The 17,596-nt window shown below is 38.4% G+C and overlaps 1 protein-coding gene across 1 annotated transcript in view; it reads right to left on the bottom strand.

The window, feature by feature from the left end:
* Positions 1 to 17,596, bottom strand: part of Ak9 (adenylate kinase 9) — a 156,171-nt gene that overhangs the window by 124,184 nt on the left and 14,391 nt on the right. The window contains exons 9-12 of the mRNA XM_008852452.3: positions 13,544 to 13,622; positions 10,466 to 10,557; positions 7,605 to 7,744; positions 7,345 to 7,525 (exon numbers count right to left, since the gene is read on the bottom strand). Coding sequence (XP_008850674.1) covers positions 7,345 to 7,525; positions 7,605 to 7,744; positions 10,466 to 10,557; positions 13,544 to 13,622 — 492 coding nt within the window. The remainder of the gene's footprint in view (positions 1 to 7,344; positions 7,526 to 7,604; positions 7,745 to 10,465; positions 10,558 to 13,543; positions 13,623 to 17,596) is intronic.

The raw sequence follows: 17,596 nt of genomic DNA, 5'->3' as shown, positions 1-17,596 counted from the left end.
TCTCAATAACAATTTCTGTGTGATATACATACAAAAAAATCAACAAATTAAAAAAATGAGTTATATTTGAGAAGGAAGCATAAAAATTTACATCATGTTAATTAGTAGAGGTAATAAAAATTACACTAAAATCTACCCGATGACTTTATAGACTTACAGAGGTGCCAAGGATCTGAGTGCAAAATTGGACCTCTATCTTTCACCTTGCACAAGAGTCAAGTCCAAATGGATCAAAGACCTGAAACTCTGAAACTGTTGGATGAAAACATAAGCAATAACCTACAAGATATGCGTGTAGGAAAGGACTTCCTCAATTGGACGTCATTGGACTTAAGGTCAACAATCAACAGTTAGGACCTCAATAAATTCAAATCCTGTACAACAAAAGAAACAACCGATGAAGTGAAGAGAAAACCCACGGAGTGGGAGAAAATCTTCACCAAAAAAAAATCTGACAGAGTATTAATATCCAGAATATATAAAGAACTCAAAAAACAATCAAGAAAAAAATGACACAATTAAGAGATGGGCTATGGATCTGAAAAAAGAGTTCTCAAAAGAAGAATTAAAGATGTCTAAGGAACACCTTAAAATTGTTCAACATCCTTAGTACTTAGGGAAATGTAAATCAAAACCACTTTAAGATTTCATCTTACCCCAGTCAGACTAGCTAAGATAAGTGAATAAAGATACCAAAGGCTGGCGAGCATGTGGGGAAAAGGGAATGTTCATTCACTCCTGGTGGGATTGAAAATTCATGCAACACTAAGGAAAGCAGTGTTGAGAACCATTAAAAAATTAAAAATGAATGTACCATATGACCTGGTTATATCACTCCTTGGCATATACCCAAAGGACTCATCCTAATACAGAGATACCTGTACATCCATGTTTGTTGCTTTTTTTCACACTAGCTAAGAAATGGAAGCAACCTAAGTGTCCCTCCACTGATGAATGGATAATGAAAATGTGGTACATTTACACAATGGAGACCTTCTCCACCATAAAGAAAGACAAAATAATGACAGTTTCAGGTAAATGGGTAGAACTAGAAACTGCTATAGTAAGTGAAGAACACAGACTCAGAATAAATAAACAATGATTGTTCTCATTTGTGGATATTAGCACCAGATCCTTATATGTGAATATATATCCTGATGTAACCACAGGAGTCAGGAAAATTGAAAGAAACCATTAAGGTAAAAGGAAAGAAGATGACTGAGAGAGAGAGGGATGGTAGGGGGCAGGTGTTACGTAGGGACATAGGGTGAAATGGGTAAAATGGAGATATTTAACTGGGACAGGAAGAAGGAGAGTTATACAAGGAACCATAGGAGTAAAGGGGAAGAAGGAGCTAAAGAGACAGGGGATCATAAGAGATAGGTATTATCAAGGGGGAAATGGGATCCAACAGCCTCTTCTGACCTCCATGGGCATTGCATGACACAGGTGCACTTACTTACATGCAGGCAATACATGCATATACATAAAATAAAAATAATAAATAAAAAAATACAAATAGTCCTGGAAACTATTTTATTAAATAAAATTAAATTTAAAAAATTTAGAATTTTTTTGGAAAGTGGTTGTCTTTTATTTTTGTTTTTTAAATTTGTTTTTATTGAATTTTTGTGTATTTTATACAGAATATCTCAAATAATCTTAATCATCTTTATACCCCCTTCCCCACCAGCATGCTCCCACTGCCCCCCCGCTGGCACCCATATACTCTGTCATTCATATTAAGGTCCAATGGTCAAGTCAGTGTCTCCAGATGTTCCCCTGTGCAAGTCCAATAAAATTTATAATTTATAATATATATGTGCATATTAATTACATATACATTTATAAAAATTAAATAAACTTTATTAAAACATCATTAAAAGTACCTGTGTTTGTAAAAAAAATTATACTCAGTAGTATTTGGATATTATCTTACTAAAAATTTTTGATAGATTTATGTTTCTTATGTATATGAGTATTTTGCCTGTAAGTATACCACGTGTGTCCAATGTCTGTGGAGACCAGAAGAGGGCTTTAGATTCTGTGGAACTGGAGTTATGGACAAATCATCTTCTGGGTCCTGGGAACCAAACCTGGGTCCTCTGGAAAACTCGGCAGTGTTCTTAACCACTGAGCCATCTCTCCAGTTCCCTGACTTTATCTTATTTTTTAAGCTTCTTTATTTTTATTGTCTTTCTTATCTTAAATTTGTCTGCACATTTTTCACTATTGAGTTATCTTTCTTTTTTACGTTTCCTTTCCACCTTAATAACATTCTTCTTTTTCCTTTTATTTAATCTTGCTTCTCCTCTATTTTTCCTCTTTCTCTATACTCTTCCCTTACCTCATTTATTTAATGTTTCTTAATTTACTTAGATAATTTTTAAAACTTATTTTTTCTGATTTAGGATGCATGGGTCTTGTGCACGCTGTTTTTCTGATTTAGGATGCATTGCTCTAAGTTCATATAAGCAAGTTTGCAGGAGTCCCATAAGGCTGTTTCCTTATGATCATGCACCACCCCTGGCTCTTACAATCTTTCTGCCACCTCTTCCACAGTGGTCCCTAATCCTTGGGTTGGTAAGATTTAATACAGAAGTCCTTTCCAGGGACATACACTCTGCAGTCTTTTTTTTTTTTCCTACACTTTGGCCAGTTGTGGCCTTCTGTGTTCATTGCCCTCTATTGCATGAGGAAGCTTTGCTGATGAGAGTTGAGAGATGCACTAGTATTCTCTCTACACTCTTGTTCCACTATGTTTCATGAGCTTTAGGTGCAGTGGTTCCATTGTAGATGTCACTTACGGTTGGGCATCTCACAGACAATTATCCTCTGTGTGTGACCAGTTGTGACACTTCGCAATAGTCTCTGCACAGAACTGAGGAAATGCGCAGGAAGCCTCAATCTTAGCCAAGGATCTATTGACACCTGATCACTGCTGGATGAGGGAGAGTTGATCTTCTTTAAGGGTGATCTTCTTTAAAGGAGCAACACTAGTCTGAACAGGCTCCAGTGGGTGTATTCACACCAAAGGACATCTGGGTACACAAACTTAACTCAAAGGGCCTTAATATATATGACAGAATGCATGAAATCCTATGGGCAGGCTATGGGGATGTGTAGATAGGGGAGGATGCCCAATATGATTAAGTTGTATTAAATCAATAAAAATTCAATAAAACACTTAAAATTTTATTTTGGGGCTAGAGAGATGGCTCAGTGGTTAAAAGTATTGGTTGCTCTTGCAGAGGACCAGGATTCAATTCCCAACATCCACATGGCATCTAAAAACCATCCATAACTCCAGTTCCAGGGGAATTCAGTGCCCTCTTCTGATTTCCAAGGGCATTGCATGACATGGGTGCACTTACATATAGGCAGGCAATACACTCATTCACATAAAATAAAAATAAATAAATACACTTTTTATTAATTTATTTTTGTCTCATGTGTATGAGTGTTTTGCCTGCCTGTAAGTGTACCCATGTGTGTAATGCCTGCACAGGCCAGAAGAGGGCATCAGAATCCCTGGTACTGGAGTTAGGGAATGGTTGTGAGCTGCTATATGGGGGCTAGGAACTAAACCTGCAGTGATCTTAACCACTGTGCCATCTCATCAGTTGCTTTACTTAGACAATTCTTAACATCATTTTTTCCATTTTAATTTTCATGTGAACTTTTTCATTTATTAGCAGACTTTACTAATTTTAGGCACATTTCTATATTTTGTTTGGTGTGAGGTTGTTGCCATTACAGCAGTTTGTTGTTTCTTCTCTGAGTGTTACTGGGGATTAAGTCTTCAAGAGATAAAACGGGAAAAGATATCCAAACCGGCAGATATCCAAAACAACAAAAGAAACAGAAAACAGCAAGGCAACATGATTCTTCCACAAAATTTATCCCCTCAACGACTTCAAAGATGTTAAAATGGGTAAAGTGCTCTATGAAGACTTGAAAATTTTACTTATACAAAGCATCAGGGACCTAAAAGAGGATGCAGACAAGCAGATGAATGAAGTAAGGAAATGAGCCCAGGATCTGGAGAGCAAAGCCAGCAACAGATGAGAAAATCTATGAATTCTATGAATGAGAAAATCAGAAACATGGATGGAAGGTCAGAGAAATTCAGCAAGGAAACTGAGAGTTTGAAAAAAAAATAATGATAGGAGTGAAAAACTCAATGAATCTTATTTTAAAATATGGGAAAGCATTAGGAATAGACTAGACCAATAAAAAGAAAGGCTCTCTGGGATGGAGGACAAGGTCAAGAAAATGCCACATTCAAAAATCAATGTAGAAAAAGAAAAAAATGAGTATGACCTCAATTTCCAAGAACTTTGGGATAAGATCAAGAGAATCCCTGGGCTAAAAGAAGGTGCTGAGACAAAAACCAAAGGCATAGAAAATCCATCCAATAAAATCATTAAAAAAAATTCCAAATTTGGGGAAAGAAATGGACATCCAACACAAGAGTCATTTACAACTGCAACTAGGCATAAGCAGAGAACCCTTCCATGATGGCAACAGTGGGGCAAAAAAGAAACAACATTAAAATATGTAAGAGAAAAGTCAACTTACAAAGGCAAACATATCAGAATAATATTAAATCTCTTACCCCAAGCCCTAAAAACCAGGAAAACATGAAGTGATATATTTTAAGCCTTGAAGATAAATAATTGCCAACCAAGACTGATCATTATATACAGCTGTTATCTTTTAAAATTCATAGAGAAATAAGGACATTTCAAGGCAAGCACAAGCTAAAGCCATTTATGACCACTAAGCTATCAGTGCAGAAAACATTTAAAGAAGTCCCCAACATAAAGGAATAAAATCAAGAGAGCACAGGAAAAAAATAAATTTCAGATGAACAAAAGAGAACCAAGAATAAACCCATCATGTCCAAAGGTAAATCAGAAATCCCCTATTAGTAATAGGGGAACAGACAATAACAACTAACTAAGGGCAATAGAAAAGAACAGACAATAAATGACTAACCAGAAAAACAACTAACAAAATTACAAGAATTAGAAAACCTCTCTCAATAACAACTCTTAATGCAAATTATCTTAACGATTCAGTTAAAATACAAATTGTTTTAAACCCTCTGTTGTTTCCAAGAAAAACAGCTCACTAGCAAAGAGACTGAGGATGAAAACATGGAGTCAATCTATGAAGCAGGTGGAAACCAAAACAGCTAGCACAGCTATAAAGTAGGCTTCAAAATTCTCCATAAAGGATAAAGACCATTACATATTAATAAAGGGAACAATACATCAAGAAGATATAACTATTGCAAATATATGCATCAAATGTTGGGGCTTCCAGTTTCATAAAAGGAACACAAATGGACATAAAAGGATAGATAGGCCCTGATACAATAACAGTGTGTGACTTCTACATCTCACTCTCACCAATAGTTAGGTTATCCAGAATAAAAATCAGTAAAGAAACTTGAGAGTTAATCTTCACCATAGAGAAAATGGATGTAATAGACATTTAAGAATATTCCATCACAGCTGGAGATACATATTCTTCTCAGAAGTCTGTGGACCCTTATCTAAAATCGATCTCATTTTCAGTGAAAAAGCAAGTCATCACAAGTACAAAAGAATTGAAACAATTTGTTAGAGATCAATAACCAGAGAACTCACAGAAATTACATAAATACTTGGAGATTGGACAATACACTCTTTAAAAAATATTCTACTTTATAACTTTTTTGTTATGTGTATATTTGTGTGTATTCTGTGTGTGTGTGTGTGTGTGTGTGTGTGTGCACGCGCACACAGGTACCAGTGGAGGCCAGAAGAGAGCAACAATCCCCTTGAGCTGGAGTTAAGGTGATTGTGAGCCACCTGATATGGGAACATAACTGTGTGTGTGTGTGTGTGTGTGTGTGTGTGTGTGTGTGTGCACGTGCGCACAGGTACCAGCGGAGGCCAGAAGAGAGCAACAATCCCCTTGAGCTGGAGTTAGGGTGATTGTGAGCCACCTGATATGGGAACATAATTATTAATTCCATAAAGTTAAAAAAAGCATCCAAAACCAATCTAAAGCATTTGGATATATACATCCATGATAAGATAAAAATTACATAAAAGTATGGATGTTAATACCATAAAATTCAAGGCAGCAGGGTTGGAGAGGTGGCTCAGAAGGTAAGAGCCCTGGGCTGCTTTTGCAGAGGACCTGGTCTTTGTTCCTAGCACCCATATGGTGGCTAACAACCATCCATAACTCCAGTTCCAGGGTATTTGATGCTCTCTTTTGACCTCCATGGGCATTGCATGACATGGGTGCACTTACTTGCAGGCAATACACTCATATACATCAAATAAAAATAATAAATAAAATTTTAAAAATTCAAGGAAGCATTTACCTTGTGTGGATATGTGCAAATTAGTAATCTGTAAAAGGACAGAGTAGCCTGTTGGGGGTTTGGGAATATTCTGTATGTAGATGATGGTAATATGGGGGTTTATTTTATGATAATTCCTTGAATTTCTGTTTTCTATACATTTGTCATTTTTCATAATAAATGGAGATCTTGTTTAAGGTTAAAACCTCATTTAATTTTATGTCTTATAGGGTTTATACTGAGTACAATATTGTATAACTGTAATAATTCAACTGTAAACCTAAAAATTTACAGCCAATTTTGAAAGAGATGCATCTTAGCTCAGGAAATTGTTATTGAATATGTCAATGCTGTTGTAATGAAATGCTTTTCTTCTAAGTATGTGGTTAATAAATAAGTAATTTTAAAAAAAGTTGTAAGCAAATGGAAAATGTTAGCCCTGTGTTTAAAAGAATTCAACAGCATTATGACTTATTTCAAAGCCTTCACATGGTATGCATTGCTCTGGCCTTTGTTCATGGGGAACACTCTAGACACACTGATTTCCTTATAATTTCTCTATGATCCAACCACTTAATAAATCCTTTGACTCATTCTTCAGCAATAACCCCAACCTGCCTGCCTTTAGCTACCTTTACTGCCATAAACATGTTCTGAGCTAAAAATAGTTTTTTTTCATCTACCAAGAGTAGAGAATAAGACCTGTGAGGTGAGTTCATGGAACTGAAAAGCCGGGACACTGTGAGGATGATCTTTGTAGGTACTGAAATCACCAAGATGAGTACAGGTATAAGGATGTGGGAAAGGGTGAAGGAAGCTGGAGGAGTGTTATCCTGGAGATGGGTGGGTGAGATGACATTCAAACTTGGGTGCTGCTAGGAAGCACTACAGTGCACAAGAGCCAGTAATAATCAAGAGGACTCATAAAATTGAGACCAAGTTCAAATAAAATCCTAGGAATTATAATCAAGGATAGTCACCTTTCCTTTGAAATGTTCTGCAAGCAAACAGCCAAGCGTTGTTCTTCCTGAATACGGAGGCCCAAATATGAAGACTTTGCAAGGTGGTATTGGCATAGGTGGCAGAAGCCAGAGACGAGGATTCAGTGAAAATGTTTTTAGTGTTTCTTCCGAAGAAAGGCAGTACATTTTACCTAAAAAACTTAAAATATGACATGAGAATAAACAATCAAAAACATGTATGACAAGTTTTAAAATTAAGTTCTGAGAAGCTTGCTTACCTCACGGAAAAATCTGCTGCTCCTGAATAAATGTTGCCATCCTTTAAAGCTATGGGGCATGTGTGCCCCCATTTGCTTCTGTGCCATCGATACCGTGGTGCAATGAGTTTATAAGAAGAAAGAGTATGAAACAGGTCTTCCTGTCAACCACAAATGCTACACTTAAAAATGTGCACATAAGTTTTGCTGAAGTTAACACTATTAAATATTTCACTTTCTACATTTAAAAAAAATACTTATTTATTATTTTTATTTTATGCATACGAGTGCATTGCCTGCGTGTGTTTAAGTGTATCCATGTCATATAATGCCCATGGAGATCAGAGGAGGGCATTGGATCCTTGGAACTGGTATTACAGATGGTTGTTAGCTACCATGTGGGTGCTGGGAACTGAACCCGGGTCCTCTGCAAGAGCAGCCAGTGCTCTCACTACTGCTGAGCCATCTCTCCAGCCTCCTATATTTCACTTTTATATGGTAAATGTTTTACTATTTAAGAAATACTTTAGAATGTAAATTTTGGTGGTTTTGTTTTTTGTCAATTATAATGCTTTGTAGTTTTCATAGATTTAATAAGATTAGTTTTCACTTCTTTCCACATTTATTTCTCTCCTCTCCATGCGTGTGTACATGCGTGCGTGCGTGTGTGAGACTGAGGACAACTTGTGGGAATTGGCTCTCTCCTTCCACTAGATGGGTTGCAGTTCTTCGGGCTTGGTGGCAAGTGCCTTCATATGCTGAGCCATCTTGACAGCCCAATTTTAACTTCCTTAAGAAAATTTTATTTTTAAAATTTACTGAGCATTTTCTATCATGTGGTAAAATAAACATAAGAGAATTTTCCATCATCTACATCAAAAATCAGAATCTGAAAAATTCTTATTGAGAAACTTTAAAAATACATGTACCAGATTCTTATTTATTTATTTATTTATTTATTCATTCATTCATTTGTTTGTTTGTTTTAAGACAGGGTCTCATGTAGCTTAGGCTTGCATTAGAAGATGACCTTGAACTTCTGATCTTTCTGCCTCTACTTCCTGAATTCTGGAATTTCAGGTCTGTGCCATCACAGTTTATACAAGATTCTTAATCAATGTAACTAAGCTTTTTTAGGACTAAATAGCATTATATTAGATGTATATATCTATCCACTCACTGATACACACTGAGAGGTTTCTACCTTTTAGTTATTGCGATATGAAGTCTACAAGCATTTTCTTCCAAGCATCTGTTTACACTCCTGCTTTCAGTTCTTTGGGGAAAATACCTAAAAGCACTGTTGCTGGATCCTATAATAATTCATTGTTTGGCTTTTTGAGGAACCACTAAGCTACTTTAAACAGTAGATACATCATTTTATAGCCCAACAAGCAATGCAAGAGGGCTCTGATTTCTCCTCATGCTTGCTTTACTTCCTGCTCCTGCATAGCGCTATAATGTGTACAAGGCAGGGATTCCTTATATTTTAAATTGTCATTTCCCTATGATGCTGACCATCTTTTCTTGTTCTTAAGGGCTAATTATATATCTTCATGGGAGAAATGTCTACTCAAGTCCCTTGTCCACTTATGAATTTGTCTCTGCAATAGTAGAATTGGACATTAGTCCCTTGTTAACATATATAATTTGCAAATATTACCCTCCATTTATCTATTTTTCCTTTTGTCATGTGTACTTTGATGCCATATTTTGTTTTGTTTTGTTTTGTTCTGTTTTTATTAATTCTGGATCCCTACCACAGAGATTCTGTTTAAAATGGTCTGGGCTCTGCTATATTTAAAAAAGCATCCTGCCGGGCGTGATGGCACACACCTTTAATCCCAGCACTCAGGAGGCAGAGGCAGGCAGACCTCTGTGAGTTCAAGGCCAGCCTGGTCTACATAGCGAGTTCCAGGACAGCTGGGGCTAGACCCTGTCTCAAAAAAAAAAAGGCCAAAAAAAAAAAAAAAAGCATCCCATGTGATCCTACAGAGGCTCAGTGCTTTAAACATTCTGCTACAGTGATTCGGTATAAGTCACCTGCCTTCATTCAGCAGAAAAGCAACCATCTAGAGTCCTTCAAAACACACAAAAGTTTTCAAATCAAGCAATTTCAACCAAATGGCTTCCTACAGTCTGTCAAATATTAAATGTTCTTGGATTCAGTTGGGATTAGGACTCTGTTCTGGATCCTATTTAAAAAAAAACCAAAAACCTATTGTGGTGAACACATTCTCAACTCCTGGCCTTTTATCAAAGGGCAGCACAAACAAAAGCACTTGAAGCTATTTCCCCAGGCCCTGTCTGTGCTCAGCATTCTTCCTCTGCAGCACCAGTTCACAGATTGCCCCTACTGAGACCTCCAGATTACATAGTGTGGAATAGCTAAATGATCTCTGAAAATACTAGCTTATCTGAATTGTGCTATTGACTTATGGTTCTGCTGTTTAAAAATCTTCTCATACAGACAAAATTAAGCATCCCAGAATAGATCAAATCCTTCAATTAAAAACTCTTCTTGGTTTCTTTAGTGCTTAGTAGCTATCATACCATTTGATCATATCACATCCAAGTCCACGAGCAGGCTACAACAGGGATGAATGCATGCTTGTAAAGTTGGGATTTTTGTTTTGTTATTTATAGGGTACTATAAAAGTTTTTAAAGTGAACTTAGGTTTTTTTTTCTTTTCTTTTCAATTATCACTCTGGTTAACGGTTCAGACTTTACTCTTTGTGTTTGTCGATTTGAAATCTCTGTTTTGTTATAGTTAGCGCCAGAAAGAATATTGTGCTAAGATTTTAGATTCTCCCAGAAGAAGATACCTTTTACAGAGAACTACCCTTTAGACCATATTTTCAAGTAGGTTAATAGAACTTACAGTGTCTAGTAGGTCATTCATTTCTTCTGTACTCTGTAGCTTGGTTATAATAGCTGCTCTTCTTATATTCAGATAGTTCAGTCGTTCTAGAACTGTCTAAATTTAAAGAACAGATATTTGAATATATTGGCATTTGAATATCAAACATTCCAGAATAAACAATGGCTCATTGTTCAAGCCTGTACTTCCTCTAAGACTCTCAGTGGAATCCACAGTCTTTCCTGGCTTCTATTCTTTCTTGGCAATCTTTGTTTTTTTTTGGTTTTTTTTTTTTAGAATTTTAATTTATTATTACTGTTATTTTGAGTCTGGGTTTTATGTATCTCAGACTGGCCTCAAACTTGATATGTAGGTGGTGATTACCTTGAACTTTTGATTCTTCTGTCTCTACCTCTTGAGTGCTAGAATTGTAGGCATGTGCCATGCTCACTTTATGTAGTGCTAGGCAAGTGCTGTACTAATTGAGCCTCAAACCCCTCTGGTGTTTTTTGCTTGTATATGCATCACTCTAATCTACCTCTGTTGCCACATAGCAATCTTCCCCTTATCTGTCTTAGTCTGTGCTCCTAACTGAACTAAAAGACATTAAATATGACTTTATGCTAACTTGACTGAATATGCAAAGACTTTATATTCAAATAATGTCACATTAATGGATTGAAGTTAGAGTTCTGACATTTTTTAGGGGGCAAATTTCAACTCATGCTATCTGCCCCCTGGCCCAGGACCTCCCCAGGTAGAAGAAAGGGAACCCTGTGAAGACAGAGGCAGGTATTAGAGCTATGCTGCCATAATTTTGTGAGATGACTAGGACTGAAAAAGCTGGAAGAGGCAGAGCTGGATCCTCTCCTAGATGATCTAGATGGAGCACAGCCCTGCCAACACCATGACTTTGAAATGTTGCCTCCCAGAACTGTGAGAGAGTGTCTGTCCTTTTCAGCTACCCGATTTATGGAACTCTGTTTTGGTAAACCTAGGAAACTAATACAGAGACTATGTGGAAAATCAGAGGTAAAATGAGCTAGCACAAAAATGAGATGAGAGATGGTGATCCTGAGAGTGTGTGGTGAAGTTTGTGGTAGATGGATTATTTCTTCACAATTCCACCTTTTCCTGCTTCACTTGTTAACATCTGAGTTCATTTTGTGTAGAGTATACTTCCTTAGCCCTTTAATAATGAACTTCTCCAAGTGACTTGTTTTGGGGAATGGAATGTGGCCAGAAGCTCGAGAGTACCAGTTCCAAACAGGGCCCTGAACAAGCTTAACAAGTTTCAATCAGGCTTCTTGGAGCTTCTGTCCTCTGGAGAAGTATGTCCAGGTAGCAAAAAGCAGCAAAATTCTGGGTATAATTGGATCAAGTCTATTATGTTTGCTGATGGACTGGATGTGGATATCAGAAAAATACAGAACAGCAGTTGGAAGGATAGAGTGGAAACTTCCTGAAAAGAAAACAGAGGGTGGGTGATGGTGGTTATGGAGTGGTACCCTGCACATCCAAATCTGAGATTAACATTGGAAATCCTGTTGGGTATGTGGCTGTTGAATGGCAGCCGAGGGCAGCGGAGTGCATCAGCATAGAATTTGGGGGAAAGATCTGGGACAGCACAAAGAATTTATGGAGGATATTCAAAGCCATAAGATTGAATGAACCCTTCTAAGGGGTAAGGGACTGGCATGTAGAAGAGCTCACAGGAGTGGGCTCTGCTGTTCTCCAGTCTTAGACTGTGTGGCAGGGCTCCCAGAGACCAAGATCAGAAGAGAGCAGGAAGGAGAAGTGTTCAGTCATGTCAAATGTTGCTTTAGATTAAATAAGGCGAAGACTAAAAATGACTGCTGGCTTTGGTCAAGAGGAGAGTCCTGCAGTCTTGGAGAGTGCATGTCTACAGTGAGGAGCTTCTCTTGATCTGGCTCCACCACTCACATCATTATCATGTCGATAATGAGGTAAGTCAGAAGCCTAGCCATCATCTTCCACTCTTTTCTGCCCACTAATTCCCTTGTTAAGGTACTCACCTAGTCCTGCCATGTACATTTCTGGTCTTTTTTATATCTGTCCTCTTCTGCCCATTCCCACTGTTACCAGCACAGGTTCGGACACCATCTTCTGCTGGACTGACTAGGACAGCGATCCTACCACCAGTTTGAATCTCCTCCACTTTTCCTTATATTGCGGTTTGAGTGATTTTTCTTCACTTCCTGACTTCAGATTTCTCACGGACTGCCTGCTCCCTCATGATGAAGTCTGAAGTCTTTAGCATGATTCTTGGGTCCTTGCTGCAGTCTCTGCTCAGTTCTTGAGTCCTGGCACTATTCTAGTCTTTCTTATTCATATCCTCCTCCCCATGTTTCAGTCAAGTTCAGTTCCTCCACTTGCTCTGTTTGTTCTTTCTTGCCTCTGGGGCATTTGCACAGACTCTTCCCCCCAGCAGAGGATTTCCTACCCAGTCTCTCTCCTCTAGCCTTCAAGGTCTAATTCTTACTTACCCTCTTGGTGAAATTTCACACAGATGCCCCTCCTACTGGACAAGTGTTGTTCTTCTGTCATGTGCTCCTATAATATCTTGTACTTCTGTGACACAGACTACCATGTAAATATTTATTCTCCTCAATTTACTGGATACTATATTAGGAGAGAGACTCACAGACTCATCTGCTTTCTTCCCATCTGTATCCCTGGAGCTTATCATTGTGCCAGGTACTTATTAGAGAGTGAAGAAGCAGTCAATGCATTTTTGTATTAACCCTAGGGTCTCATGCATGACTATATAACATATATACTGCTGTCAAAGTAGTTGTAAAGTACATTCCAATTTTAATTTGCACCTCCTTAGTGACTAGTGAAGTTAAGCATCTTATCAGGTGCTTATTACTTGACATTCGCTTTCACTTTTCTTTGAATTTTTTGTCAAAGAAAATTTAAACATAGTTTTGCTTTAAATATGAACAGAGGAATAAATATAGAGTGTTAAGACAAATTAATAGTACTAAAATATTTTTCTGTTTGTGAAAATTAGTACAACAGCGTTTAAAGTTTCAGAATTTTTCAGCTGTAAGATCCTCATGAAGCACACTGCACTTACTGCAAAGAGCTCCTCTGGGGTCTTATTCCCATCTAGCTCAATGAGATACTGGGGACTGTGTTCAGCCATCAGCTCCTGTGGATAACAGGAAAGAAATGTGATAGTCTAAGATCCTGGGGAAAGCAGAGAATGTGTGTAACTTTTGGTACTCAAGGATCTTTTGCAAAAGCCCAAACTGGCCTTCTTACCACGCAGTTTGTTTGAGGTGCTGGGGATTGAATGCAGGGTTTTGCACAGACTAGGCTGCAAATTGTTCCGTCACTGAGCTGCAGCCCCAGGTCCTCACCATGAATGCTACTGTGTTTTGTTCTCATTTTTTTTTTCATTTTTTTTCTGTACACTAAAGTCTACAAAATGTTTCAGGGCATTTTCATAGCATGTATCTGCAGCTTTGCTATCTGGTTTTGAAACTGCAGGAGAAGCTGACTGAAATTTGTCTTTTATTTTTTATGTGTATGAGTGTACTGCCTGCATGTATGTAAGTGCACCAGTATTGTGCAGTGCCCTCAAAAGTCAGAAGAAGATGTCAGATCCTCTGGAACTGCAGTTATGGATGGTTGCTAGCCACCGTGTGAGTGCTGGGAATCAAACCCAGGTCTTCTGCAAGAGCAGTCAGTGTTCTTAACCACTAAGTCATCTCTTCAGCCCCATATTTTATCATTTTAGAGTACATTTTTCTTATATAAAATATATAAAACACACACAAAAAGAACACAAAGAACAGTATCTCCTACCACCTAAAAGAAGCTAGTACTATTCCTACTGTTTTTCAACCAAAAAATTTTGCATATTTGAGATCTATCCTAATTAGCTTTCTATTGCTGTGATTAAACACTGACCAAAATGAGCTTGGAAAGGAAAGGGTTTATTTGGCTTACAGCTCACAGTCCATTATCAAGGGAAGTCAAGGCAGGAATGGAGGACAGGAACTTGGTGCACAGACCATGGAGGAAAGGTAGTTACTGGCTTGCTCCCCTGGCCCATACTCAGCCTGCTTTCTTATCTAACACAGGACCACCTGCCCAGGGGTGGCACACACCACAGTGGGTACACACTCACATGCAACAATCAGGAAAACACCCCACAGACATGGCCACAGGCCAAGTCAATGGAGTTAATTCCTCAATTGAGGTTCTTTCCAACCAGGTATGTCAAATTAACAACTGAAGCTTCCAGCACAATTGACACACAATTTGACACACAAACATACTAAACCACAACCTTTCCATTTCTTTTCAAAATATTTTATTTATTATTTTTATTTTATATGTATCAGTGTATTGCCTGCATATGTGTAAGTGTTTGCAGAAGACAGAAGAGGATGTCGGATCTCCTGGAACTGGAGTTTCAGACCAATGTTAGCTGCCATGTGGGTGCTGGGAATCAAATCTGGGTCCTCTGCAAGAGCAGCCAGTGCTCTTAACCACTGAGCCATCTCTCCAGCCCCAACCTTTCCATTTCTTATCCTAACATTTCATGTTAATGTTAATGTTACAACATAAAACAGAACAACTTCAAAATTCCCATCATCCTTAAAATTTCAAGCACTTTAAAAGCTCAATTTCTCCTTAAAATAATCCAAAGTCTCTCAACTGTGGGCTCCTGTAAACCCAAAATAAGTTACATATCTTATTTCAAAAGGGAAGAACCAGGGCATACTTAAACAAAACCAAAGTCCAGCAATGTAGTTCAATCTTGGATATCTGGGATTTATGCATGATCTTCTGGGCTCCAACAGGCTTGAGACACTCCACTTCTCTGGCTTTGGCATCCACAGCACACAGTTTGCCTCAAAGGCTGAGGCCAGCTCTACTCCATACCTGCTGCTGCCCTTGGTGATTGTCCTATGGTTCTGGCATCTCTACTATGCTGGGGTTTCATCTGCAACTGAGGCTACACCTTCACCAATGGCCTCTCCTGGCCTCTCAGGGTGCCAGGCCTCAGATTCTCTTAACTACCCCTTCATGCTCTCAATACTAGAGCCACACTCTTACACATTGCCAAATTCTGCTACCAGTTTGATGTGTAGCCTTTGCCCCCTCTGAACTACAGCTTCTGTGTGCTGACCCTGAAGAAGTATTTCCCGGATTTCACCACAATGATGCTGGTCTCATGTTACTCACAGCTGATTTTTCAGCCTCAGTTAACCAGCACTGATTATCCCAGTAAAGCACAAAAGGTTTTACTTCCAAAAATTCTTAATCCAAAATAGATCCCACAAACAGCCCAGATTGAGTCTTTGCTTCCCTTCGAAGCATCACAAGTCAAGCCTCCACTGCCTGCATCTCTCTCAGTATTATCTCCCAGGTTCCTACAGACAGTTCACTGAGCACCAAGTACTTTTCTACTGTAAAGCGCCAAAAACTTCCACAATCCTCCCAGACACACAGGGGTAGGTCAAGTTCATCACAGCAATAGCCCACTCTCTGGTACCAATTTCTGTCCTACTTACTTTCTATTGCTGTGATAAAACCAACTTGAGGAGGAAAGTGTTATTTGATTTACAGCTCACAGCTCATCATCAAGGGACACCAAGGCAGGGAATTCAGGTCAGGAACCTGGAGCACAGACCATGGAGGAATGTTGTTCACTGGCTTGCTTCTCTGGCCCATGCTCAGTCTACTTTCTTTTTTTTTTTTTTAAATTATTTTATTATTTTTATTTTGTGTGTATGAGTGTATTGCCTGCATGTATGTAAATGTACCTGTGTTGTGCAATGCCCTCAGAGGTCAGAAGACAGTGTCAGGATTCCCCCTGGAACTGGAGTTACAGACAGTTGTTAGTTGCCATGTAGGTGTCGGGAATTTAATCTGGGTCCTCTGCAAGAGCAGCCAGTGCTTTTAACCACTGAGCCATCTCTCCAGCCCCTCAGCCTGCTTTCTTCACAGGGACTACCTGCCCAGGGGTGACACTGCCCACAGTTGGACAGGCCTTCCCATATCACTCAAAAATTAAGAAAATGCCCCACAGACATGGCCACAGGCCTATCCAATGGAGGAAATTCCTCAAAAGAGGTTCCTTCTACCCAGGTGTGTTGACAACTATTCAGCACATGATTATAACACATATGAAACTCTGCATCCCATTTTCCCACTAAACATTATAACTGACTTTACCCTATACTTTTACAAGATCACTATCAATATTACATTTAATGGTTTTATAGGATTATGTACTATGGCTATAGTACAACTTATTTATTGCCCCTTTGATATTTCATACTTAGGTAGGTTACAGCATTTTTTGTTAGTTGTTTTAAAGCATTTCTTACTATTTTTTAAGTTAAAAAGTACACTCTTCTTCAATAATTACAAAAGTAGGGACTAAAAGCAAACATCGAGGGAATACACATAAGCACACTCCATCTTCTAGCCAAGATCCCCTTTCTTCCCACTCTGTCCACTGACATAAATATTGCACACACATACATGGCGTCTAATGCCACCTAATAAACACATTTTTACTATGTCCTTATAGTGGGATATATATACATATATTTATATATTTATATATTTAACACAGGCTAGATCTCTAAAGTGGGTTTCTTTTTGAGACAAGGTCTCCCTGCAGCCCCAGCTGTCCTGGAACTCACTATGTAGACCAGGCTGGCCTTGAACTCACAGAGATCCACCTACCTCTGCCTCCTAAGTGCTGGGATTAAAGGCGTGTGCCACCATGCCTGGCTTAAAGTGGGTTTTGATGGTAGTAAGTATTAGCCATTGATTTTCCAGAAAGTTGTATGATTAAAAAGTCTCAGGAGCAATGCATGAGAACATTCATTCCTTCCTGCCCCTGTTGGCTATTACAGTTTTTATACTCTACCAAACAGAGTTGAAAAGTAGGACCCAAATTTCCTTTTCATTTAGCTGAGGAGATCCACATGCAGATTCCCATCTCTGCAAACTGCCTGATCATGACTTCTATGCATTTTCCTATCATATTGCTTATTTTCTCCAGCATTCATGAGATTTCTTTAAACCCTGCCTACCATAGTGATTATAAATACTTTATCTTTTGCCTTTATGATGCCTTCTACAATATATAAATAT

This window comes from Nannospalax galili, unplaced genomic scaffold (genome assembly GCF_000622305.1).
Source record: "Nannospalax galili isolate Female #2095 unplaced genomic scaffold, S.galili_v1.0 scaffold646, whole genome shotgun sequence".
In the NCBI taxonomy this organism is placed as follows: domain Eukaryota; kingdom Metazoa; phylum Chordata; class Mammalia; order Rodentia; family Spalacidae; genus Nannospalax; species Nannospalax galili.
This window is presented reverse-complemented; position numbering and strand designations above follow the sequence as displayed.